This window comes from Anneissia japonica, unplaced genomic scaffold (assembly GCF_011630105.1).
Source record: "Anneissia japonica isolate Jap-2015-1 unplaced genomic scaffold, ASM1163010v1 scaffold718_len1063573_cov188, whole genome shotgun sequence".
In the NCBI taxonomy this organism is placed as follows: domain Eukaryota; kingdom Metazoa; phylum Echinodermata; class Crinoidea; order Comatulida; family Comatulidae; genus Anneissia; species Anneissia japonica.
Genome location: NW_022727435.1, coordinates 208,330 through 235,389, shown reverse-complemented (window position 1 = coordinate 235,389; position 27,060 = coordinate 208,330). Strand labels below are relative to the sequence as shown.

Sequence of the window (27,060 nt, the reverse complement as noted above, 5' to 3'; positions counted from 1 at the left end):
CATGTATCATGCATAGGAACGTTGACGCCTGCAAGGCTCTTGTTTGATGACATTCAATTATAAGACAATAATAAATATTGGATATATTTTGTGCCACAACATTGATTATCGTTTTTCATCTCGTAACTGTACAGTACAGTTTGATAGTTTCTGCAAATCCCGGGGTGCTCACTCTTAAATATTTCTATATGTTGCAGCGTTTATGGGGTATACTTAGAAGGAATTTGTAGCACAAGTGTGGGAAATAACCGTGGTGAAATTGGTTGTCCCTGGCGTATCTTGTATCAATGTGCCATGATTTTCTGCTTGATGTTAGCAGGAATTTCAAGCTAGACTGGGTGCTAAGCCGGTACACCCCCATACTAAGCCTACCTTTGGTACAGCCACGAGATCGCAACCGGACGGATCACTTTTTGCTTCCGAGAACCAGTCAATATTGCTCCCTCTCTGGCACTATTGAGTGGCCTTTTTCCTGTCGTCTTTTAGAGCACAATGTGATTTTAGTAAATGGTATTTCAAGTCCATATTATGATTTTACGAAAAATAGGTAACGCAAGTGTCTCATGTCTTGAAGTGGCTGCGGCACCCCCTGTTTGGTTGGTATGCAAGTGAGCTCCTTGGGCTGCAAATGTTATATGTAAAAATGCAAGAATGAGGAGATCGGAATTATGCATGTTTGTGATTAGTTTCTGTATTAGTCTATTAAGTTTAAGTATACTTAAATTCTTAATTGATTCAATAGGACTGATAATGGATTATTGATTAGTGGAGATGTTTAATAGTGGTTTGAGTTTGTGCATTTCTTCAGGCAATCTTTATATGAAGTGTGCTATGTACTTTAAAGGGCTACTTGCCTCATCCATTGTATGATTTGATATATGTGCTTATGGTATATTTTTTACATTTTTTGTTTTTTTGTTTTTTTTTGTTTTATCAATGTCATGAGTGTTCGAATAACTGTTGTTGTTCTACAACTTGTACCCACACTGCTCTGAGGGAGAAGATGCCAAATAAAATAACACATGAACATATATTATTATTCACTTAATTAGATTAATTTCTGTGTTCTCCTGAGCAATTACAATACATATTATGATTGAGATTGAGATGGTTTTTATTTGATTTGCTTTGCAGAGGACGTATAAAACATGGACGTCATTTTACATTTAAAGGTGTTGGAGGGGACACTGCAATAACACTAGTTTCACCAAGGGTAGAGGGTGCCTTTGTTGATGAAACAAATGCATATGCTGCCAAAGGGCCATGGTTACAGGTAAAGGCAAGCTGCTCTAACACCAGTAGAATATAGTGTTTGATCCAGTGATCCAATACCATGGTATAAGTGTGAAGCAAGACTTACAAGTAACTAGTAATACTAGTTACTTGTAAGTCTTGCTTCACTATACAAATATTGGCTGCTCATGAGAGGAATGGTGAAATCTGTTGCCCCGAGGTGATGTGGAGACAGTAGCCTATCTTTCCGAGGGTCTCCATATCACCTCGGGGCAATAGATTTCACTGATCCCCGAATATATAGAGCAGTCAATATTTGTTTTATATACCTTATACATAGATTCTACGAGGCGTAAAAAAGTACTTACTTCCTAGCCTGTTATATTAGAGGCATACTAGGCCTACTACTACTGGACTAGCTAGGCCTAGCCTAGGCCCTAAGCGATCAAAGAGTGTGTCTAGCTCTTCTTTGCTTATTTTCTCAATTTCAACAGCACCCATCATCTTGCAATATATTTGTCCAATATTGATAAGACATATTTAATTTGTCTTTTGGTGCTTTTGGATATCGGCAAGTAATGCTAGGCCTAGGCATCTGTTTGGTTAAGAAGCGGGCAATAGAAAGTACTATTCTCTGAAAAATAGTACTTTTTTCCCTGTCGCATGCAAACTGGAGGCCCACTTAACATCGCGCTGACGAGAAAAGGGAACTGCGATCTCTACAACGAAAGAAATTAGCCCTTGACCGCGCCATGGATCAGCGAGTAGATGATAAACAAATATGAAGGGTAGGACTAGTGGGTTCGAGCTGCTGGATGAAGAAGGACTAGCCTAGGCCTAGCATTTCTTCATGATAAAGCCGATAGCAAAAGCACCAGAAGACAAATTAAATATGTGAGGTCTCACTACGAAATGAGACGCATCGTTGGTGAAATCATATTGAGATATTCACCAAAACAGGCCAAAGTCAACATTTTTACAAATTTTGATTCTAATGTTTTTGAATAACTTGATACTTATTTTTTATGATTGTATACTTTGTAAGTGAATTTTCTTTCCAAAACAGTGTTCTCTGCATATATTCTGTAATCCTAGTCATATTATTTTGTACAGGTTAGTTTATATTTGAGGCCGATTTTCTCAAAACATGGTTCTTATACACCTAAACTTAAAATGCTCGCATCTCTGGATTTAGGGAAGCCATTCAAAGACCAAATGAAAGCTTATAATGTGATCTACAAAAATATAATATAAACTCAATTTTTGAATTTCTAACCATAAGACTCATTTTGTGGCGAGACCTCATGTCTTGTCAATATTCAACAAATATTTCAAGACGATGGGTGCTGTTGAAATTGAGGAAATGAGCAAAGAGGAGCTAGGCCTAGACACACTCTTTGATCACCTAGGCTAGTGTGTAGGCCTCAAAAGATAGGCTATTAAGTAAGTTCTTTTTTAGGCCTTGTAGAATCTAAGTATGAGGTGTATAAAACAAATATTGACTGCTCTAGATTCAGGGAATGTTAAAATCTGTTGCCCCTTGGTGATGTGGAGACTGTAGCCTATCTTCCTGAGGGCCGACCCTTGGGAAGATAGGCTACGGTCTCTACATCACCAAGGGGCAATAGATTTCACCATTCCCCTCCTGAGCAGTCAATATTTGTATATATGAATTGCAATTGTAAGGACATTTCAGCTGTCATTTGTCTTTTTCTAATAGGTAACCATGCATTTTATTAAATCTTCTTTAAACTTAGGTTCTTATTGATGATATATTTGTTGAACAACTCATAAAAGATTTGGCAGAGCTGGCCATAGATCCTCCTGTAAGTATAAATTAACATGTGTTTATTTTATTCAACATAATTTGAACAGTATATTATAGTGCCAATAAATGTGATGTAATTGTTAATAGGTTTTGATTGACTGTATGTACAATATATTATAGTGCCAATAACTGTCTTTTGGGCTACAAAAATGTCATTTATTATTATTATTATTGTTAATATTATTATTATTATTATTATTAGTAGTAGTAGTATTATGTGATTAAATGTGAGGTAATTGTTAATAGGTTTTGACTTACTGTATGTACAAATTTTAATAAGACTAGAAAAGAATTTTATTTGTTATCTTTCATTAAAATGTTTTAGAGCAGATGTTTGATTGTCATATTTTTTGGCTTGATTTGAATAACAGGTTGAACTGCCTAAAGAATATGACTGGCCAGAAAGGGGTTTGCACATTTCAATCCTTCCTGAAGAATCTCTTAGCTGAAAGTTTTAAAGAATAATGGTAACATACATCTCATCATTCACACACACCAAAGCAAGTTTAGTCTTGTACGCATGCATGCGTTTACAGCACAAGTCATACAATATACATACACATGCACAAAAATACTTACTTCTTGTACTTTTTTGAGATACAAAGACATCAACATTTCTTAAGATTTTAAATTGAGAATATGTTTGTATGCTATCAGTGATTACTATTGTACTGTGTGTGCTTTTTTCATACTCATTGTAATAAACTTAAAAAATATTATCCCGTCCATTATTTAAATTCTACATAATAGTTAATTTATTTTAATTCTTTTTTTGTGTATGTATGGCACTATGTAAATGCTTACAGGAAGGGTGAATAGTTATGCAGTGGGAATTTGAGGGGCCCCTAAATTTTAAAAAAAGGAGAAAACAGGAAAATTATTCACAAATATAAGTCTGAGAGTGCCATTTCTGGCCACTTAGAGGTGGCATTAATCAAAAATGATCTTACCTCTGCCTTAACCATGGTGGGGCTGAGGTAGTGTAGATCCTCCATCTGTGAATGTTCTTCCCTGGGCCCCCCTATATTTCAAATGCCTGGATAACCACTGGTAAGTTGGGGTGGGGGGGGGGGGAAGTTTATATTTAAAAAAAACTTGAACAGTATAAAATATTTTTCAAAACCTTGCATTTTCAAATTTTATTAAAAATATGGTATCTTTGTTCAGCTAAAAAACATGGAAAAATGTAATATTTAAAGTGCATTAAGTTACTAGATTTAATTGGAAAATTTGAATACATACATTATTCAATTAATGGATGTATGATTAATACTAACATACTTGTTTTGCATAGGCTTTTAGATAGACTGGTAATAGATTTAAGGATTTTTGCAAGGGTCCCATGTCTCCCATAAGCAAGCAAGAGTCCTGGAAAATAACCCATCCCACAAATTTGTAACATTTGCATGTACTTTATTATCAATTGTCTCATGGAGGTCAATGCAGATGGATATCACCATCTGCAGCGAAATGAAATTAGGTGTGTTAAGAAAGCACATTTAGTTATCATTCACAATTATCAACATTTTCACAAGTGTACAAACAGTACTCTATCGGTACACCTCTTCCCCACCCCCTTCCGAAGTGTACAAAAAAATGTAGATTTTGCAAAACCATTCTCCATTTTTTTGTGTAGTCAACTAAAGCAACGTACTTTGTTGCTTAAAAATGAATATTATATCCATCGGTACATAATAAAGAGAAAAAAACAATCATGGTTACATTATAATTTTAGCATTATTTTACATATTGCATGTTATTTTGAATCAACATTTTTTATGCATATGGAAGAGTGTACAAATTTGTCTACCCCCTCCGCCCTAGCATACTCTTTGTTCACTTGTGAAAATGTTGATAATGTTGAACGACCCCTCTCAGAAGTGACTTCTTCCAAATTGGCACCCCTGATTTTTGTAGTAAAATAGACTTGTTGCAAATATGTAATGTACCATTAGAATAACATATTTGATCATGTTAATGGGCTATTCAATGTTTTAAATGAATTGAAAAAGTTTATCCATGATTTTTTTTTTATGATGGTATATTTTTCTTTTAATATAAAATGCTTACAGTTTATTTTACAAAATAATATAGTTTTTTTATAATAGAAATACAGGACAGTCTAACAAAATATTAGTAGTGCTTTTATTTGACATGATATTATTAGAAATATTCAACATAGATTTGCCACAAAATGTAAATATATTAACAAATGTAAATATATTAACAGAAATATTTAATCTGTAAATGTAGTTGAACTGTTGTTGTATGTACAACAACACAAACAAAAGCATGTCATTGTGGGTACTAGTGTCAATGAACTACTGTAGATAGAATTGTCATAAATTCTATAGATCTATGGTTCTGCAAAATTGTATACGACAGTTTGTAGCCGAGTTGAGAACATGCAAATTTTAAATCTATTTTTCTCTAAAAGTGCAACTTTCAAGTACCTGTATGTTGTTTTTTCTCATAACGGTCGCATAATCACAATCTTAATAATTGATATTGTTTATAATTATATCAATTTTCCATATGGACAGATTACACATAACATGTATTTTAAATTCTTTGCTTAAGTTGCTGCAAATAGAACATGCGCAACGAGATGAAGTTAAGTTCCAGCAATCCTCCAGCAAGAATGCTCATGTGGTGTCTCACAACTCCCAGTCCTAATTACTTGGCATTAAATTACTGAAAATCATTAAAGTTGAATCAGATGAATTCAGTCAAAAAGGGATATTAGCTTTGTGCAGTGAGATGACCTACAACATACTGTATTGTTATTAATAAATTAAACATTATTAGATATTACTACAGGTACCTAAAATAACTTAATACAGTTGCACATGATCAAGCGTTATAAAAAAAAAAAAAAAAAAAACATTTTCGCTTGTATAGTAATGTTGCATTAAGCAGGTTTTGAAAAGGATGAATGAATATGTTATGTATTCGATTGTTCAAAAATAATTATTTAAAATGTGGTATAAAGTGCACAGTATGGCACGAAAAATTATAGTTAAGATACACTTTTATAGTTAAACAAATCTATATGTGCATAAGTATATACAGGTACCCTGGTCATTTGATATGTGGTCCATTCACCATATCTGCTCTTCCACGGTGAGTATTTCAAATCTTGCATAAAACTCAGCTTATACCATTCCATACTTGTTTGTTCACGTTAAATATATATTTATTAGAAGATGGTTCAATTACTTGTTAGTTAATTAAGTGGCTGTCATAAAATCCGTCCATGAAACAGTAACATGCATGCATAGTGATCTAGTGAATTTGTACAGCAATACTGTGGCCTTAGTAAAAATAAATGGTTATATTAGTAGCTAGTTGTTTGTTTGTTTTCCTGGAGCTTCATATATAATGTTATTCCAACAGTATGCTTTATAAACTTGTTAAATGTGCTGCGCAATTAAGGGGAGGTGATTTCCAATAGAATGACAAAAACAATAGGCTGTCTTCTTATTACCATCTTGCATTCTGCCAAGTTTGAAACCAATCAGACTTAACAAATTTTAGATTGTGGTAGAAAAGCAAATGACCTACGATGACGACAACATAAAACAACACAGGTAAAAACAATAGCCTTCCTGGAGCTTCGCTCCTTTGGGGGAGGCCAATTAAAATTTTTTAAACCCAGTTTGCCTAATCCCACTTTGCCAAAACCTAGCTGGCCGAGTGGTAATTTAACAAAAACAGGAATCAACAGCATAAAATGAATTAAATACATTACTATACTCTAAAACTAACATACATATAATAATTTAATAGTATTTTATCTGAACAACTGCAATGCACATTTTATAGGCTCATACTAAATTCTGTTGTTTTAAAATATGATATTCAAGAAATACAGTATATATTAATGGTTATTTTAGTTATTCACAATTTAGTATACATATATATTTATCAAAGCAATTTCAATGCACCAATTTTTTTTTTATTAAAGTCAGCAAACTGGGTTTTGGCAATCCGTTCAATTCCGTTTCAAATTGTTTAATATATGCTGACAATATGGCTTTATTTTTTTTCGGATTCAAAACGAATTGCAACATCAACTTGGTAACATCAATAACTGGCTACTAAAAAAATAATTTTTTTTTTTTAAACAACTTCTTTTTGGCTTTGGTGCTGCCACTAAGATAAAAATTGGAGACTACTGTTCAAGCTGTTGATAGTTACTATGTTTGAAGTATCTTGGAGTCTGGTTTGATCCTGCTGGTCCGTTCAAAGTTGTGTAAACAAGCAAATAGTACCTACTACATCAAAATCTACATTACTTCGACAAAGCCTCGGTATCGATTCATGGGCCGCTATGTATTCAACATCCAGAAAATCAGTTTTGTTTTTCTCTTGTACACTAACCTTACTCTTCTGGCATGGCAAGTAAATATTTCTCAGATAAAATCCTGCAAAATTGCGCAGCACGATCAATCCTACCACACACCTTAACTGGAAAACTCTTGGCGGAGAAGGAATCTCCATTGCCAGAAATGATTCTCTTCCCCCACACCCCCTCCCCCTCTTTCATGTGTTTACTCCTGGGCAGAGTTCATATTACTACACTGTACGCATACTGGGTACAGATTTGTGCAAACAGATTCTCATTAAAATAAATTGTATTAAAAAATGGGTCTCGGCAAAAAAACAAACTTTTCAATCAATTTTCAAGTATTTTTTCCTAACTGAAACGGTTTCTTTTTTAATTTTCAAAAATTGTTTTATTAGTATTACTTTATTTGTTATTAAATTATTATTAACGATATCTATTATTAATACTAGACCTCCAACTATTGCCATTTCTATCATTTTCATTGGCTGCTATGTATTTAACATCTAGAAAATTGGTATTTTGTTTTTGTCATCTGGAAGTACACTAGCCTGCCTTTACAGATAGGCTTATCACTTACCAGTGAGAATTTTATGTTTGTTAAACCTAGAATTACGCTCGTTTCTTGTATATATGCACACCCTAGTCTTCCTTTGTCGAATTCACACAAATTTGATTGATCTATTTATTTTCCACATAATGAACAAAAAAAAACATATACATGATCAAACATATTAAAAAAATCTACAGTATGTGGATGGAGACCACAATAAGTTTAAGAAAAACTTTAAGATGTGGCCACCATTAAAATAAAAATAAAATACAAACACTAAAAACATAAACAGGTTGTCTGGTTTCTATTTTAATACATAAGGTAGAAGGCTTAATTACCATACATCGAGACAAGATAAAAAGAAAAAAAACTGGGTAAAGATTTAAAAAAAGAGGTCAAGGGAATTCCATAACTTAGGTCCATTTTAAAATACTGAATTTTTTTCTAAGAGAAGATACACATTTTTCTGTAGTAATATTGTTTTTTGAAAACCTGGTTTGATAGTTATGAATTTCAGACTGTTGGGTTGGGAATAATAGGGTAATATGGATTGGGAGTGGAGTGTATTACTATAAATCGATACATAAAATTATAGGTTTGTAGTTTGTTTAGATCAAATATATTAAGTGTATTATATTTATAAAATAAAGGTTTAGTGTGTGTAGTATGACTTGACCCTGAACAAATCCTGAGAGCACGTTTTTGTAATTTAAAAATGCTATCAATACTAGTGGGTCTCAAGACTTGTCCAGGGGCATAGGTACGTATGTTTATCAACTGTGGTGGCCCAAGTACGAGAGATTGCAATAGTTAATATAGGGTAGGACTAAGGTATTGTATAATGATAAAAGTATATGTTGGGGAAAATCATTTTTTAACTTATTCATGACACCAATATTTCTAGAAATATTAAAAATTTTGTTACGATGAGGTTGCCAGGAAAGCTTGGAATCTAATGTTACACCGAGAAATTTTGTTTCACTGATCTGGTTAATAATATTATTATCTATTTTTAAAACATGATTATGGTCTTGTTTTGTTTTGTGATTAAAAAGAATAAAATTAGTTTTATTAATGTTCAATGATAATTTATTTAATTTAAACCAAGGATACCTTGCTTAATTCAGTGTTAGTAATTTTAAAAAGTTCTGATAAGTTTTTGTTTGAATAGAAAAGATTGGTGTCGTCAGCAAACATAACAAAACCTAATAATGATGAACAATTTGGAAGATCATTAATATAAATTAAAAATAATAAAGGACCAAGTATTGACCTCTGTGGAACACCACAGTTGATTTTAGAAAGAGGAGAATTATAAAGACTCAACTGAAACAAATTGTTGTCGATTGCCAAGGTAGCTTCTAAATACTGTAGATTGAGAGCAAGGCCTCTGACACCATAACGTTCAAGTTTGTTTAGTAAAATTCTATGATCAGTAGAACCTCGATTTTACGTACGGTACGGGACCAGAGGGCGTACGTAAATCGGGGGATTCGTAAAATAGAGGTTGGGTTAAATTTGTGGTAACCTTTGACCTAGTAACACGTACGTAACGCTCAATAAACGTATGTACGAACGAACGATGATACCTAGGCTAGCCCTTGCCTCTAGGCCTACGAATAAAACCATGTGTTTAGTGTTTTTATTCATCACTTTACGATGTCATAATAAAGTGTTCAAATAAAACCATGTGTCTAGTGTATTAATTCATCACTTTATATCTTTTATTCAACTAAAATAAAGAACATGAAAATATTGTAAGATTACCTATACGACAAAGGTATAACTTGGGAATTCCCCTTCGTGCCTATTCTAAACAACAGAGATGTGGTGTTGTCTGGGCCTGTTGAGACAAACTAAACCCATGTGCGCTGCACTGGGCGAGCCAACCAATTAGCGTTCGTGTACGTGAAACAGCAACCATGTGCTATTCACTGGGCGAGCCAACCAATTAGCGTTTGTGTACGAAACTATGTCTACTCAGCTTCGTGTAGAAAATTCGACCAGACGAGTTCTTCCATGGTTTGCCACACGAAGCTAAGGAGGAAAGCAATAATTTTGAGCATCATCGGTAGTTGTTCATCTCACTCACTTCACGTGGTTTTAGATTATAACAACCCGGTATTAGACTCAATCAACGTTGCTGTTTAATGAAAATACGTTGCATTATGGTTTGTTTATTGTTATAGTTTATTGTTATATTCTTTTTATATATGGTTGCTCTCAAAAGGGCCGTTTGTTTTGAATATTTTCGGGGTTTTTGATGACGTCATCGTCCATACGAGGCGTACGTAAAACAGAGGGTTCGTATAACTGGGGTACGTAAAAACGAGGTTCTACTGTAGTGTCAAAGGCCTTGCTCAGATCAAGAAAAATACCAGCTGTGAAATAATTATTACCAATAGCTTTGGTAATTTGGTCATATATATCAATAATAGCAAAATCAGTTGAAAAGAATTTTTAAAAACCATATTGGCGATTGTGAATAATATTGTGCTTATCTAAAAACCTAAGCAATCTGTTGTAAATTAGGCGCTCTAGGATTTTGGAGAAACAAGGTAATAAAGAAATAGGTCTGTAATTAGTAAACAAATGAGGATCACCTTTTTTATAAATAGGAACTACCTTGGCAATTTTTAGGGCATCAAGGAATGTTCCCTTTCCAAAGCAAAGATTAAAAATATAACATAAAGGTTTTGAAATTTGATTGAATATACGTTTGACAACATTGTTTGATATTTCATCATTTCCAAATATATGCTGCTTGCCTTCCCCACAGTCTTTTTATTTCTTTTAGTCAATACACATATTTATTTATAATTATTAGAGTATTATAATTATCACTCGATATCTATTAGTCATTTTATAAATCGAATTGACCGTCTTAAGACATACACAGCTGAATATGAAGGCCGAAACAGTCCTACACCAATACAAGACGATGTTAATTGTTGAAGTTACCGCCACTGCCGTATAGAATGAATACAGCTCTTTCATGGTAGCCGACAGGGGGGCTCAAGTTCCCCAAGCCGGACAGGTCGGGCAATCAGACCATAAAAGATATAAAAATAGGCCCACACCCAAGCCAACAATGTCTGTCACAGATTAGAGTAACATTTCCGGCCATCCAGAGGTTGCTATTCTTAAAAAAAAAAGCTCATTTGGGAGGGGATCCCTTCTACGACCTCAAGTCCCCCTGTTGGACAGCTTTGCGCACCACACCCCCCCCCCCCAAAAAATATCCTGGAGCCGTCACTGAATGGTACTGGTATATGCATTTATAATGCGCCTTTTCCTTGTGGTTATAATGCGCAATTCTTTTCCCTGGTCATTGGGTCACACATGCTTTAAGTGTTCCTGCTGGTAATCAGCGCATTTATATTCCTGGGTGGATAGAAGCAATGCAGATAGAGTATCTTGCTCAAGGATGTGGAAGTTGTTTGGTGCAGCGGGAATGTTTTGGTTTCCCTCGAGGTCGGGGTTTCAATCCTTCGCTGTGCATTTCACTTGTGTCCTTGCGTATGTAATAAATGGGTACGTAATATTTTTGAGTGCAAAATGCGCTGAAATATTTCATGCAGCAAACTATGGAATTTTCCCCATAGGCATCATTCCAATGACTGGGGTAATAATGTGGAAAAGCACTCTGAGACACAAGTGAACACAAGGAAACAAGTAAAATGCACAGCGAAGGATTGAACCCCAACCTCAAGGTTGGTAAACCGTTCCTGCTGCGCCAAACCGCTTTTGTATGGTAGTAGACACAAGGCATGTTTGATTGAAATCAGTAGGCCTATCGTTATTTGTAACCCACTGCTCTAGTAGTAGGCCTAACACTAAAAAATTAACCTAAATAATAATCAATTAGTCTCAGCAGCCTATAGGATTAATACTAAATTCCCAAAACAAGTCAAATCAACATTTTATCTTTACAGGATTTTAATGTCTTTAAAAAAAATGTACATTATGCAATATATTTTAAGGGTACAGATTAATCTCATCCTTTTGCAAGCCTTCTTCAAATAGAAGTTGTGGTTTAGCTTTACACATTGACAACATGATACCCTTTAATACATAGCATTTATCCAAATTTTTACAGTTTAACTTTGGATAGTTCATCACCTTTTTTTTGTCTTGAGATATGCAGCAACAAAACGGCCAGGGAAAATGAGCCTACAGTATGTTCACAAACTCTTTTCCCTATTATATTAGTTCAACTTTCATCACAGTATTCTTTACAATTCAATTGGGACAAATCACAATAACAATGACTTTTTACCACCAAGATTTCCTTTGAATTCTTATATAAAAGTACTTCATCTCTATCGACTTTCAAACACCTCAGCTATTCAACCTTGAATTTCCACCCCATAAAACCACACATTATTCCAAAGAGATCACTGTGTTTGGTTATGTCTAAGTCATCCTACTTTGTATCCCTCCAGACAATCTTAAGAATTTATTTCAACAAGAATGGATTTAGTATGGATGACACCTACTTATTACTACTTAGATAATACTGTATTCACTTTAAAATCACTTGAATATACAGGCAGAGTAATTATTCAGATATACTGAAAGGGGGTTAAATTAAGAAAACGTTACTGGCATCTTTTTCCCACACACCATCCCCCACCCACGACATAGGACATTCTTATCCTTCAAAATAATACCAGTCTTGTTGGAAATGTGTAAAAAGCAGACTTAACAAGCAAGTTGAAAAATGAAGTGTACTGTATTATTAAGGCACCATGACCACCAAATGCTGAACACTACACCAAGAGACAGTTTCCTGTTTGTTTTGTTTTTCCAACAAGTGTATTATGGTTTTTTTTTACTTGCTCATGCTCCTGCTTTTTGACTGACCTAGTGGTTTAAAAAAAAAGGGGAAAAAAAAGTAAACCAACAATTTCCAAATGTCATTGTGCTTGGATTTTTTTGGTCTTACTGCCAGGTTTAATCAAGTAATGGTGTTCCATAGGTTTGATATTTATTGTCCTTTAAAGATAATTAATATAAAACACTGATATTTAAAAATGTGCATACTGTTATATTAGCATACCAATTTCTTTATAATATTCAACTCTTCCTTTGATCACATGCACTAAATGCATAAGTACATCCACAGCTTCAAATTATTTTACTAGAAATGTAAAATGTGCTGAATAAAATATGGATTTGTTATACTTGAAAAAATGGATACCTGAATCACATCAGAGAAGAATTCAGCTATGACATGGATATGAGAAATTGAAACAAAAAAAACATGATATCAGTGGAAGAATTTTGCTATACTTCATGATCTACAATCTAACTCGCCCCATGATGTCAAAAAAATAAAATATAACAACTTCCTTGGCTAATATTTAGCTAAATTTCATTGGTGGTACACTATACAGTATAACTATGGCATATCTGAATTTCAAACACATTTCTGTATTTTTCATAAAGCAAATTAAAGATATCACTCTCTTATCTAAAATATTAACTATTTTTCTACTTGTAGGCTGTATGTCTGCATGTACATAAAACCATGCAGACTATCTCTAAGCAGATCTAGTAGTAGCAAGAATTGAGGGAATATGAATATATAAACAAACAAGAAACCACTGGATGCTTTTTTATCTTATGACATATATCTACAGGAGTGGTCAAACTTTCATTGACAAATAGTATACAGTTGGTATCATTTGCAAATACATTTACTGGTACTGGTATGGGCATTTATATTGCACCTTTTCCTTGCAGTTATAAAGTGCACATTTACATTTGCCAGGTGGGATGCAATTTTAACAAGCTTGAGGATGCAGACTATGCTGAAATATTTAGAGACGCAGCTCTTTGGTCATTTTTAGTTCTTGTGGAGAATTCATGATATATCATCGAATAATTGCTGAATACTGACAAGCTATCTTCTTCTTTTACTTGGTGGATAATCTGAAGCACGGTCTCCAGATGGCCTTCTCAACCCCCTTCTTGGAGGAGTAGTGCCCCTCCTACTTCTACTAGCTTCCCGTTGAATAGGCGACTGTTGTCTTCTTGTACGCCGTTCACCAAAAGGCTGCTGTTCTGTGTATCTGTTAGATGACTGTCTTGTTTGTGCCTCCCTTTGAGTTGGAGACTGGCCTCTACGCCCTGTTACTGATTCACTTGGGGAATACCTTCTTGGAACTTGCCTTTGCCTTCGACCAGGAATGATTGATGCACTGTTTTCAGTGGATCCTTTCTGTCGCTTTTTAGTTTCTTGTTGCTCATATACCTCGCCCTCCTCTTTACCAACAGATAGGCTATCTGTCCGTAATGACTTTCTTGTTGTACGTTCTGTATCTGTAGTCCGTGTTCTGCTGCCTGCCTTTGTTTCTTTGTTTCCTTTTTCTTCTATGCTTCCTGATGACCTTTTTTTGAAACCATACCACAGGTATTCATCTCCAGAGTATTTTGGAGAATTAATTTTTCTTCTTGACCTCATGCCATATCTTCCTTCATGAACCTCTTCTTTATCATCTCTACTTCCTCCGTCACTATTTGGTTTCTCTTGCGTAGCACTTTCTGTGGTATCTTTTATCTCACCCTCTTCATCAGGTTCTTCATCTTCCAATATTTTCTCTTCTCCACCACTAAGATCCCCAGATGAAATAGCAGACAAAGGTGAGCTTGCAGTGCTATTTGCTTGATCTGCAGATCTTTCAGCATCACCCATACCGATTTTGAAAAGGCTGCCTATTGTTGGCCCCTGATAAGCAGCAGGAGACACACTATAGATTGGTATTGCTGCTGGTTCATCTTCGGCAATTTCTTCCAAAGTGGACGGTTCATCTTGGGTTGGGGTTGGTGGATTCTCTTCTGAATTGTCATCTTTTTCTGGTTCTTGGACTACATTATCTGGTGATGCATGGTCCTCTGTGTCACTCTTTTCTTTTTCTACTTCACAATGATTGTCTCCAACTTTATCCTTACTTCTTGGAGGATCATTTATCAATTCTTTTTTTTCTGAATCTGAATTGTTTTCCATCATAACTGCTTTATTGGTCTCCTTAAAAGATTCATGAGCATTCAAAGGTTTTAACAAAATATTTTTTGAAGAGGCACTGGTTTGTGTTTGAACAACCAGGGCATCTTTTACACTACCATCATTAACTGCAACATCACTCTTTTGGGATTCACCTTCAATGCTACTCTCAGTAGCTGCCACTGCAATACTACTATCCAAACTACTATCAGTTACTGCAACATCATTCCTCTTCTGAGATTCATCTTCAGTAACTTCCATGTTTCTATTCCTCTGGGAGTCACCATGTAAGAATCTATCTGAAACTGCAATATTATTAGTTTCACAAGATACATCTTTAAAACTACTATCAACAACAGTATTCCTATCAGATTGATCTTTCATATTGCTATCAGTCATTGAAATATCATCCTCCTCAAGGGATTCATCTTTCAACCTGCTACCAGTCACTGCCACATCATTATTCTTATAAGATTTATCTCTCAAGATATCAGTAACTGCAACATTGCTATTAATTTGTGATTCACCTGTCATACTGCTAGTAGTCACTGCAGCATCTTTCTCCCGGGATTTATCAGTCACTGCCATATCACTATTCACATGGGATTTATCTTTGAAGCTACTATCAGTAATTGAAACATCACTATTTATTTGGGACTGAACTGTCATACTGCTATCAGTTTCTGGAACCTTATCACCATCCTGAGACTCATCTTTTAAGCTGCTTTCAGCTGATGTCAGTGCAACACCACTATTCCTTTTGGAATTAACTTTTAAGCTACTATGAGTAACTGGAACATAATCCTGCTTCTGAGATTCAGTTTTCAAGTTGCTATCAGCAATTGTCACACCATCATGCTCTTGGGATTTGTCTTTCCAGCAACTAGATTCTACTGCTACATGTACTGAAAACTGTTTTGTTTTGACATCAAAAGAGTGTAACTGCTCATTTTTATCATCACTGTCTATTATATTCAAATCAACCATAGATTCATTAACTTCAACATTACTAGCATCAGATGGTCTATGCAGTACATCATCAAATGCTTCTTTGAGCTCACCTTCTTCCAATTTATCCTCAATCATTTCTTGGTTTTCAGCACTTGAATGCTTACCATCTGATCCCCTAAATTTCTCTTTGTTATTGCTATCATTCATTTGTTCTTCTCCTGGTAATTCTTCACAAAGTAAATAATGAGTTTTCACAAGTGGTTTCTTCAGTTGCCTAGCAACCAAATCAAATCTGTATATTTCTCTGGGCTTTGAGTCTGTTACTTGCTTTCTTGGGGAAAGTGTTTCTTCAGAGACAGAGTGTGATGCAGCTGCCATTCTCTTCTTTTCTTTCTTCTTCTCCAGCAGTTTCTCTTTCATTTGTTCCTTTAGTTGAATAGATCGTGTTCTTTTTTCCTTTCTTCCTGGTCTATCATCAGTGTCTTCTAAAATACAAAATAGAGACATTTGCATTATAAAATTTATTTTGTAATGAAAAATACAACATTCATCAATATTAATGATATATTATATGCAATAGGTTTCATAATTATTTCAAACATCAGCTAAAAAGCATTACAAAAGGTAGTGCTTGGAGTTAAATTCTATGCATGTGCCAATATTTTTTTTTCCAATTGACTCAATAGGTATATTATTATTATTATATTATTATTATTTTAACAAAATTACATTTGTCTACACAAGAGATAAGCGATAATTCAAAAATTAAAGTACAGTCCTTATAGAAAAGGTTCATTTTTTCATATTAGTTTGATACCTTAAAAAAATGGTTAAAAAATGAGGAAGTGTGGAAAAAGAAAAAAAGTTTGGAAAAAAAAAAATAGCCTTTCTAAATGAAATAAAATAATACATTTATAATATGTGGTGCAACATAGCATACAGGAATATTACAACATAATACAATATGAAATAAAGATAAAAACAATAATAGAGTAAAACATCAGAAGTGAGGCAAAGTAATTTATATTTAACTCATTGTAGTGAGTTGTTTTTAAAGATAAGATCAAATTCATTGGTAAGTTACTATGGGAAAAACCACAAAATCTTTTCATCTGACGTCACATTAAGTATTTCTTTTTTCATGCACAATCATTTTCAGAAAATTTGTTTATGCCCAAGGTAAACAGTTGCACATAATAGACCATTGGCTTCCACCAAAGCAGGACTTCACACTGCCCACATTGCCTAATGAAAGGTGAAGTAGTCACAATTAGAGTGATTGTCCTTGTTCCAATGATATACACAAATTGTGCAATAATTCACAATAAATTTATAATTCAAAACTATTTTGGTACTGGCAATGATTCCATTTCACCATCTGTTTTATTGTGAAGTGCATGTACTCTTATGTGCAAGAGATTATACCATGTCACAAATAAATAGAAATCGGTAAATACTTTTTGAATTTGTCGAGCATTGAGATGGAAAATATGTTTTTGCTCAAATTTTATTGTTCAAGTTAGTATCTAATGACAGACAGAATTTGTTAAATATCTGAGGAAAAATTTTTTTTCAAAACAATTACATGCTTTTTCCAGATTATTATGCATCTCACCTTCATCAGAAGTATTGCTCTTTTCTTGTAATGCTTTTTTTCGTTTCTTGGCCAACCTTTCAGCTTTCATTTGTTCTATCTTCTTTTGATGTTCCTCTCTTGCTTGTTGTCGTAAGACAGCTCTCTCCTCTCTTGCTTCAGCCTACAAAACATCAGACAGTAATTAACAACCACAAATAACCTAGTTTTTCTTAATAAAATTTTTGTATCTCCAGTAGCATAAATGGTACATGAAACCGTTAAGTAAAAGGACTACTAGAATTCACAGAATTATTTGCATCATCTTTTAACAAAAATAATGAAAAACAATAATTATAATGCATGCAAATGATAATCTTAGCATGTACAATGGACAGAAATATTCTAATTTGTGTGTGAAATTAAAAGTTGATTCTATGGTTTATTAACACAAAAAAATTTGTTATTATAACATTGCCTATAAAGCAGTCTTTTCAGTCTTAAAATTCATTAAATGTTTTAAGGTAGGGAGGAAAATCACTCAACACTATCCACTCTGCCACTTTTGTGACACATACGTGTGCCTTCAACAATTTCTCACCCCCTACCCCCAGGCCCTGTGACTCATTGTTACATATACTGTATAGCTAAAGAGTAAAAACAAAATACAAATTAGTAGCATTACAACACTAGATTTAGAAGTGTGTGTTGAACAACTTACAGCCTTCCTTCTCCTCTCTTGTCGCTTCTCCATATCTTCATCGCTATCACTATGGTAACGACTAATGGCTAGAGCCAGGTTAGAGGACTTTCTTCCTGATCCTTTAGAAGAACCTTTATCTGAGTCTGTTGCCAATGAGGAACACCTTGACAATGATCTCTCACCTGCCATCTCAACACTGTCACCTTTAAGTAAATAGTGAGCATTGAATGTAAGTACGAATGTGGGTTACATGAAAATGAAAATATATAAAGAATCTCATATATTCAGAATACATATGCTTTGAAGACAATTCTGGCATTTATTTGCTGAAGCAGCAGCAATTAAAACAAGGTAAAAATTGAGAAATTAAAGAGCAGTTTTAATCTGTTTTCAGAAACATGAACATACTTATTTTTTTAAGTTCGTCATCATCAGAATCAGATAAATCACTGCTTGAAGATGAGCTGATGCCCTCCGTAAACGAAGACAAATCACTAGTGTGCACTGAGCTAACAGTTATGTCTGTTAAGCGGTCTTCTTCATCATCCCCACCACCATCACCTTTGCCAGCATCACCATCCTTTGCATCTAGACATCCTTCTTTTTTATCATCAGTTCTTTCCAATTCAAGAATTTGCATCTTCTCTTCCACGACATTTGATTCCAGAGTCATGTTTTCATCGTCATGCTTTGATTCTTCTTCATTCCTCTCTCCAATGATACACTTCACCTTTTCCTTTGCCTTATGTAAGAGGTTCTTCATAAATTTGAATGGTCCACTCTTTTGTAGAGGTTCTGATTTGGTGGTTTCTTCTATGTCCATTGACTCTGTGCTCTCTACATCCATATCTATTCAAATATAAAAAAGGTTATTAAAATAGTGTAACAGCATTTTTAATTGGAATTAATCACACTTGTTGGTGTTGTGCGCTATATGGATTTTGCTAGTCAATATCGAATTAACTTTACATAGTGACAGTAAATAGAAACCAAACTAATAAAGAATCCTTCAAATAATTTATAATATTTTACAACATAACACTGCAATATCTCAATAGTCCTGTATTTTAACATATTTTTGATCAAGTTTAAATGCTATAAAATAGTTATAATTCCACAATTCATATGTCATTGCAGTGACGGTCATGCAGTGAGTGATGCTAACTTCTAATGAATTTTGGCGAATTACAATTATTCACAAGATCCTGAATAACTTAATTTTTATCAAGTTTAAGGTACAGTATACTGTAGCTAAGATGTTTAAATAACTCAAATAGAGTAAATCAGTTTGCTTTCACTGGAATTTGCATTTTAATTTCAACCCAAAAACTAGGTCAAGAAAACATCAGGCTTGCCTGTCTTATAGTGTACCAGTTATATCCACCAAAATCTACTATTTTCTGTAAACTACATAGTGTAAAAAGTTTTGCTGAAATGTCAATCTGTGATGAGGTGATGATTCAAAATAAGTAATTTCATTCTTTTATAAATTATTGTCTAGTCACACAGTATTGCATACATAAAACATAAAATTTCATCTGGGAAAATACTTAAATAAATTTATGATCCTTATAGCTATAGGAATATACACTCTTCAGTAATTGGATACTGTAATCGATCTTGACCTCAAGAAGTCATTTGCCACGTCATAGCATTTGAAAGCCTTATTAAACATTTATCTCCTAAATGGTGGTTGTTAAATGAATTGTACTTTTTTGTACAGCAAACCACCATACAGAATCACGATATAAACAAGCAAATTACAGTAGAGGCCATCAGTTATTTAAAAACATTTAGTCCTGAGACTAATATTAAGTCTCTACAGTATACTGAACATAACATTTATTTATACACACTAAGAAGATGATTGGACATGTCAGAAGCTTGTTTCCATTAGAGTTGTATTAGGAAGGCTTTTCTAGGCCTAGTGATTCAATCACTATCACAGGGTTTGGATGGTGTTTGCACTGTGTTTTTGGAGGTTTGCAGGTTTTAGCAATTTTTTTATACAAAAAATTGCCTTTTTACCCCAAAAATAGGTTGTGAGGAACATAAAAATATGATTTTTTTTTTTGAGATACCAAATTGAGTCCTATACTATGTGATTCAATCATTATCACAGGGTTTGGATGGGGTTTGTGGTGTTTTTTTGGAGGTTTGCGGGGTTTAGCAATACCCAATTTCTCTGGCACCCAATACATGAACTAGAGTGCGTCATTCCATAAAGTGCATACAGTACCTCATTTCATTTTATTTATTTTGTCACCTCCACTCTGTGCCAAAGTATAATTCGCTGGGTTATATTTTCTTTTTTTTAATGAGTAATGGTTAAAAATCAAATTTCCGTGACTCTGACCTTGTCCTCTGACCTTTTCTTTCCAAAATTTAATCATCTCTTTCTTAGATTATTATGTACCATTCCATTAAATTTTATGCCGACCTATTCCTTAGTTCTTGCATACCTTGGTAACAGACAAACAGACAGCGGTGAGTATTCAACCTCCTTTGCAAAGGTACAACATGTCTTAATGTAAATCATTGATAGGAGAGATAAAATAATTTTTGATTCTCACTTAAATTCACATTACAGTAATTAGAATGAAAGTACCCTTACCTTGGGAAGGTGAAGGTGGTTCATCTGGTGGAGGGGGAGGTGCAACACTTTCTGGCAAAGGAGGAGGTGGGGCTTCTTCAGGTAGTGGTGGTGGTGAATGGCTTGGAAGGGGTGGAGCTTCATATGGTAGCGGAGGAGCTACACTAGAGGATGATTCCATGATAGGTGGTGTGCTGACTGACACATGTCCAGTAAAAGAAGTAGCTTGGTTCGCATATGATGGTTGGCTTTCATTGACTGAAACACGATTACTGAAAAGTTGAGAAGGATTGGAACTACATGTAGTTGGAATAAATCCACTCAATCCCATTTCTGAGTTTGGATCCAATTCAACTTTTAAAATGTTCTGCACCACTTCTTCCAACTTTGGACGGAAAACATGTTGAATTTGAGGGTCAACAACTTGCTCTATAACTCGTTCAACACCGATAGCAAGAATTTCGGATCTAGATGGGAAAAAAGGCACACGTATCTCAAAAATTTATCTGACAATGATTTTGTTTCTTTAATAAAATACGAAATATAATTATGAATGAATTATACCCATCTGAAGTGGTACATTATGTACTATCAATAATTTACTATCACCTGCATAAATGTGTTTTAATGCTATCTTACAAAATGCTTCTAGAATTTTAAATATTTTACAGTACATATACTTGCAAAATACGAAGCGAAAAATGAAAATATGGCTTTTTTGTCTGTTTTAAATTTCTGATTATGAATTAATGAAAATATCTGAATAGTGGATGCTGTAGCTTGGTAGTTAAGATGCTTGCCTTCTAATCCCAGGGTCCTGGGTTCAAATCCAGTGACAGCACAGGATTTTTTTCTCACAATTACAGTAAAACCATCTTCACTCCCTAAACTTTGTAATGAGACTTCACTGAAAGCATTCAATGTTATTTCATATAATAAGAGGGCCAAATATCAGCCAAACTTGTGCTGAAAGGGCCACCATTAATAATATAGTAAAAAAAAATTAAATAAATGAAAAAATTAATAATGGGTGGTTAAATCTTGCATAATCCACTTTAGTCATCATGTAATGACTACAGATCCCCTTTCAAAGATCTTACAATAGACTGGTGGATACAAACAAACTAATTTTATGTTCCAGAAGCAAATTTTGTTCATAACAAGTACATATAAACCTCCAAAAATATTTAAACTTCATTGTGAGGACCAGAAAATTGGAAGGACCATCTTTTACTCACTGATTGATTTGTCTCCTCAAGCTGTCTCTCAATTGATTCTTGTTCATGGTAGGACTCCATGTTACCCCACTAAGAAAGTTAGATACATAATTCTCCACACGTTGTCTTAAATTTTGATAGGCAGGCTGCAGAGAAAGGTTCACAGTAATTATAATTAAGTTTGTCATTAATTACTACAGACTTGCTGTTTATTATTTTAGCTGAAGGAATTAACACAAAATTCAGATATTAAAGAAGGTCTGCAGGTGAATCCACTTTGCAAAATTAAGATCTAGAAATACAGTATGGGCCAACTTCTGTGCCAAAATGTTCAGAAAATTAGGCTTCAAGTATGTATACAGTAAGTCTCAATACAAACCACAACCAGGCAGTACTTATGCACCATTTTTAGCCACGTTTTCACTGTCCTTGCAAACGTTCCACTGGACATTAGAACTGTGGCACTGTTCTTCACTCCCCTTGGACTTTGATTAGGGTGTTTCATAGTTTGGTACAGAAGTACTGATACTCACTATTTTTTATACAAGTATTTATTTATTTATTCAATTCAATCATCCAACAGGACCAAGAAGGTCCCACTTACAGGCGAAGATTGTAGTAAAATATTTCTATGTACAATATAAAAATATAAAATATTTAAAAATTCATCAAATTATTAAAACATTGTAGAGTTAAATATTACATCGACATTCTAGGAATCTAGGCAGAGGCCTAGGCTAGTCATAATTTTACTTTCATTTAAAAAACGGTTTGGAGACAAACTGCACTGCACTCACAGAGGTGATGCCTTCGCCGAGCAAACTATTATAAGATAACGTAACTATTGAGGTTCTTCGTTAGTATTTTATTGCAAAAAAACACAAATTAATGACCAGGCCTAGCTTAGGCCTATGGCGCCTTCTGGTCAAAACGGCAATAAACCAAAATGGCAATAAGTCAAAACGACAATGACCAAAATGGCAAAAAACCAAAACAGCAACACTTTTTGACCAGAACGGCAATGGACCAAAACGGCAATAAGTCAAAATGGCAATAGAAGTCAAAACGGCAATAGAAGTCAAAACGGCAATAAACCAAAACAGCAACCAAATATAAACATGAATGTGTACACGATTTTAAATACGGTAAAAATGAGGCTAAATTTTCATAGTGTTAACAATATAACACTACAAATTCAATAATAAAAAGATTGTAAACATTAAAACTTTAAAATACAGACAAAATGATGCTAAACAATTTATGTCATAAAGTAAAAACGCGAAAAAAAAAACCAAGTATAAACATGAAAGTGTACAATTAAATATGGAAATATGAGGCTAAATTGTCATAGAAGTAAAATACGCGAAAGAACGACAACAATAATAATAATAATAATAATAATAATAATAATAATAATAATAAAACATCCAAATTCAATAATAAAAAGATTAGGGGAAACACAATGTAAAAGCAGTAAACATTTAAATAAATACAACTTTCAAATACAGACAAAAAAATGTAAATTAAAAATGAGGCTAAATTGTCATGGAATTAAAAAACGCGAAAGAACAACAACAACAACAATAATAATAAAACATACAAATTCAATAATAAAAATATTAGGGGAAACACAATGTAAAAGCAGTAAAAATTTAAATAAATAAAACTTTCAAATACAGATAAAATCAGGCTAAACAATTTATGTCAAAAAGTAAAAAATGCAAAATAATAATAATAACAACAACAATAATAATAAATAAAACTTTAGCATATAGACAAAATGAAGCATCAAACAATTTGTCATACATGTGTAATAAATTTAAAAAAAAAACCGCAATTAAAAATTGAAAGTGGGAAAAAGAGCCTATGGCAAAATTCGATTTCAGTATTTTTAAAGAAGTCAAGTTTATTTTGTTCTGAAACCAGTTTATTGTGTTAGTTTATATATTTATCTACAACTGGGTGTAATATTTAGATAATTTGAACACCGAAACCTAGTTTTTGACCAAAAATAAAAAGTGTGTTGTGAATAGAAATTCCCAAAATCTGTTCGTGCGGTGCAGCATGAGTGGTCATGCACATCTGGTCTTGCCTGATTGCACATGACAACATGTTTATACACACAGTCGCGATCGATTTTATGTTATGTTTTGTTTTATCCATGTTTATTGTTCTGAAACCAATTTAATTTTAATTATATCAATACTTAATATGATATATAATCATATTTTGATGAATTAAATGTGGGACGACCATAAGAAAGAGGAAAAAAAAATTATTCTCAACGGAGGGTACTGTAGGAAAGTGGGTTGGGTGGGGTCAGGCGTGGTCAGGGGTGGGGTGAGGGTCAAAACACACCTACATATGCCACTGCTTTTGTTCTCCTTGTGTGCTTTCAAATGTCTTATTCATTGAGGCACGTGTAAAAAAATTTAAAGACATTATGGCATATTATAATTAATTATTTGTAATTAATTAATTAATTTAATTGTTATTTAATTAATAAATTATTAAATTTTAATGATTTTTATAATGTTTCTTTTGTCCATTTTGTGTGCTTCCAAATGCTTTTTATTTTATTGAGAAATGTATAGAAACAAAAAAGCATTTTTTGTATGTTTTTCAAGAACAAGGTCACATACTTCTCCATTGTTTACATAGGATTTGAAGGACCAAAATTAGGCATAATTTAATTATTATTAATATTATTTTATAAATAATCTCTTAAATTATGTAACTTTGCTGATGATATTTGACGGATGACAATGAACTTGGTATCAATTTAATTCTATAATAATACTCTTTTAAATGATACCAGCTGCAAAGGAATTGCTCGAACTTGAAATTTTTTGTCGCGTACCTACTGTCGGGACAATTTCAAATTCAGAAAATTATGCAGCTAGTCAGCATTGATTTTGCTCGTTTGTCGTTTTGGTAGGCACCTGCAAGTTACGTTGCCACGCCCACTTTTGCTGTCGGTGTAAATTTGTGACTCGAGACAGCGGCGGCCCAGCATAGCTGTTAGTAATTAATTCGTAAAATTACGGTTTTGATTGGTTACTGCTGAAGTTTTGACCTCAAAATGTCAAGCGGAAGTTATTCTACAGCTGTGTTATTTTTCCATTTTTTTTGTCCGACGTTATATCGAGGTTTGCAACATTCGAAAATTGACGATCGTAAAACACGCTTATTTTTCATTAAACGAAAATGAGTCCATTATTTTGATAATAAGGTCCATAATTAGTATGTTATATTGCATCATTTGACGCAAGATTTAGAAAAATTGGTGCATGGGAAAGTGCAAGTTGGCCACAGGTTTTCAACTCCATTTTGTAGTCACTTCATGGTGTTCTTCTGTGTAATGTTAAAGAATAGGCTTTTAGCTGTGCGAACGCTGACCACGGATCAAATGAAAAATACCTAGTATTTTTACACCAAATATATTATAAATAGTAGATATAGCATGTAATATTGGTACAAATACTATTTGTTACTTGTAATTATGCTCTAGTTTCTAAATATGTTAGATTATAGTGATTTTTGATGATTTTAAATTCATTAAAAAAATCAGCCTATGAACATTATTAGTTTGGGTGGTCATTTTGTAATGTGGCTAATCAGAGCGTGCGGTGGTACCTAGGCTGGTAGATTAATGTTTTTTGTTTGCTTCCCCCACCCACTCCAGATCTCATTAATGAAGATACAGATACAGATCTTTTATTGTTATAAAAATACAAGGTACAATTAGTGCTAACTCAGTAAAAAAATCAAATTCTATAAAAAAAATGCTCTCCAACAATATGCTGGTTGTGGGGGAGGGGGGAACTTTTAAAAACAGAATCAGCTCAATACCCCTCCCCACCCATCCAGCCCCCCCTCCCCTTTCCACACCCATTCAATCTTTGATGCCAAATTATGTCATCTAACCTGAAAATGAGCAAATGTTAATTAATTAGATTCATGAAGGCTATTGACAAACAATATTCCAATTTACTTGATTTCAAATAAATTCCCCTCCGCTACCCCCACCAGGAGTTTATTTAAGAGCCGGCGGCCGGCGCATTCGATCGGCTACTACAATGTTTTCGCCGGCTACTTCAATCAATGCTGTACAAAAATTAATACAAAAACCACCAATATAAATAGCACAACAGGCTTGTAAAGAACCTTATTTACCTACACGAAGTTAATTTGCAATAGTATGCACTCAATTCGATGTTCATTTCTGTTGAAAGTTCGTTAAAATGTCTGCCAATTTTCAGATTCCATGTTTGACTTTCATGAACTCACAGCGTAAACAAAGTTAAAGTTCAAAGTTCGGCAGTCGCGCCTGGGTGAGTCCATCAAAGAAGCCACGCCTCCAATTCACATGTTAGCCAATAAGATAATAGAAATTTCTCCTCCACCACGTGCTCAGGTGATGACGGTATACATCGCCCAAACTCTTTTTCCGTACATTGGGCTTCCGGGTTTTTTGACCGCAGACAAGGAAAAAAACAGATCGTCATTTAAAATTAATTTGTGTATGACTATGAACCTTTTATTTTCATTTCATTTTTATTTTACTAGCCCTCTTTGTGATGACATAGATATTTCGGAAATGATAAATAATTTAAAAAAAAACCAACACGGCTCAAATTTGTTTACACTCGGTGGCGGGGGTAGCAAGCCGAACCAAATTGAATGCTGTTTACACTCACAATTTCAGAGTCATAGATAGTAAAATTATTAAAACGGCAGAGCAAGCCAAAATCGTCTCAATTCACATCACATGAGACATTTTTTTCCAATGTGGTATCCATTCGTTTTCGATATCTGCGTAAATTTTAGAACTATTTTTTGCTCTCCTTAGATGTTTTCTTCAACGCAGATCTACCTAGGGCATAGGCCTAAATGGTGAATCCCCACAAATTTCAACATGTTTGTGAAAAGTAAACAACTTCATCATTATAAAAATTGTATTTTCAATTTATTTTGGTGGATTTTATTAAATGTGTATAAACTTTAAAAAGAATGTATTTCAATTATTGAATCAATATTCTGACCTTAAAT

General features: G+C 33.8%; 2 protein-coding genes across 3 annotated transcripts in view; one reads left to right on the top strand and one right to left on the bottom strand.

The window, feature by feature from the left end:
• The window catches only part of LOC117113717 (suppressor of fused homolog), a gene marked incomplete in the record, with an annotated part of 28,891 nt that extends 23,962 nt beyond the window's left edge, over positions 1–4,929 (top strand). The window contains 3 exon segments of the mRNA XM_033257142.1: positions 1,135–1,273; positions 2,991–3,059; positions 3,433–4,929. Coding sequence (XP_033113033.1) covers positions 1,135–1,273; positions 2,991–3,059; positions 3,433–3,510 — 286 coding nt within the window.
• Positions 4,930–11,883: 6,954 nt separating this feature from the next.
• LOC117113714 (biorientation of chromosomes in cell division protein 1-like 1) overlaps positions 11,884–27,060 on the bottom strand; it is a 16,417-nt gene continuing 1,240 nt past the window's right edge. The window contains exons 2-7 of one of the 2 annotated variants that reach the window (XM_033257138.1): positions 22,030–22,154; positions 20,813–21,258; positions 18,607–19,047; positions 18,217–18,401; positions 17,538–17,679; positions 11,884–16,404 (exon numbers count right to left, since the gene is read on the bottom strand). In XM_033257138.1, the coding sequence (XP_033113029.1) occupies positions 13,871–16,404; positions 17,538–17,679; positions 18,217–18,401; positions 18,607–19,047; positions 20,813–21,258; positions 22,030–22,154 (3,873 nt within the window). In that variant the 3' untranslated portion in view covers positions 11,884–13,870. Of the gene's footprint in view, positions 16,408–17,537; positions 17,680–18,216; positions 18,402–18,606; positions 19,048–20,812; positions 21,259–22,029; positions 22,155–27,060 lie in introns of both variants that reach the window. The other variant, XM_033257137.1, reaches the window with a different exon arrangement.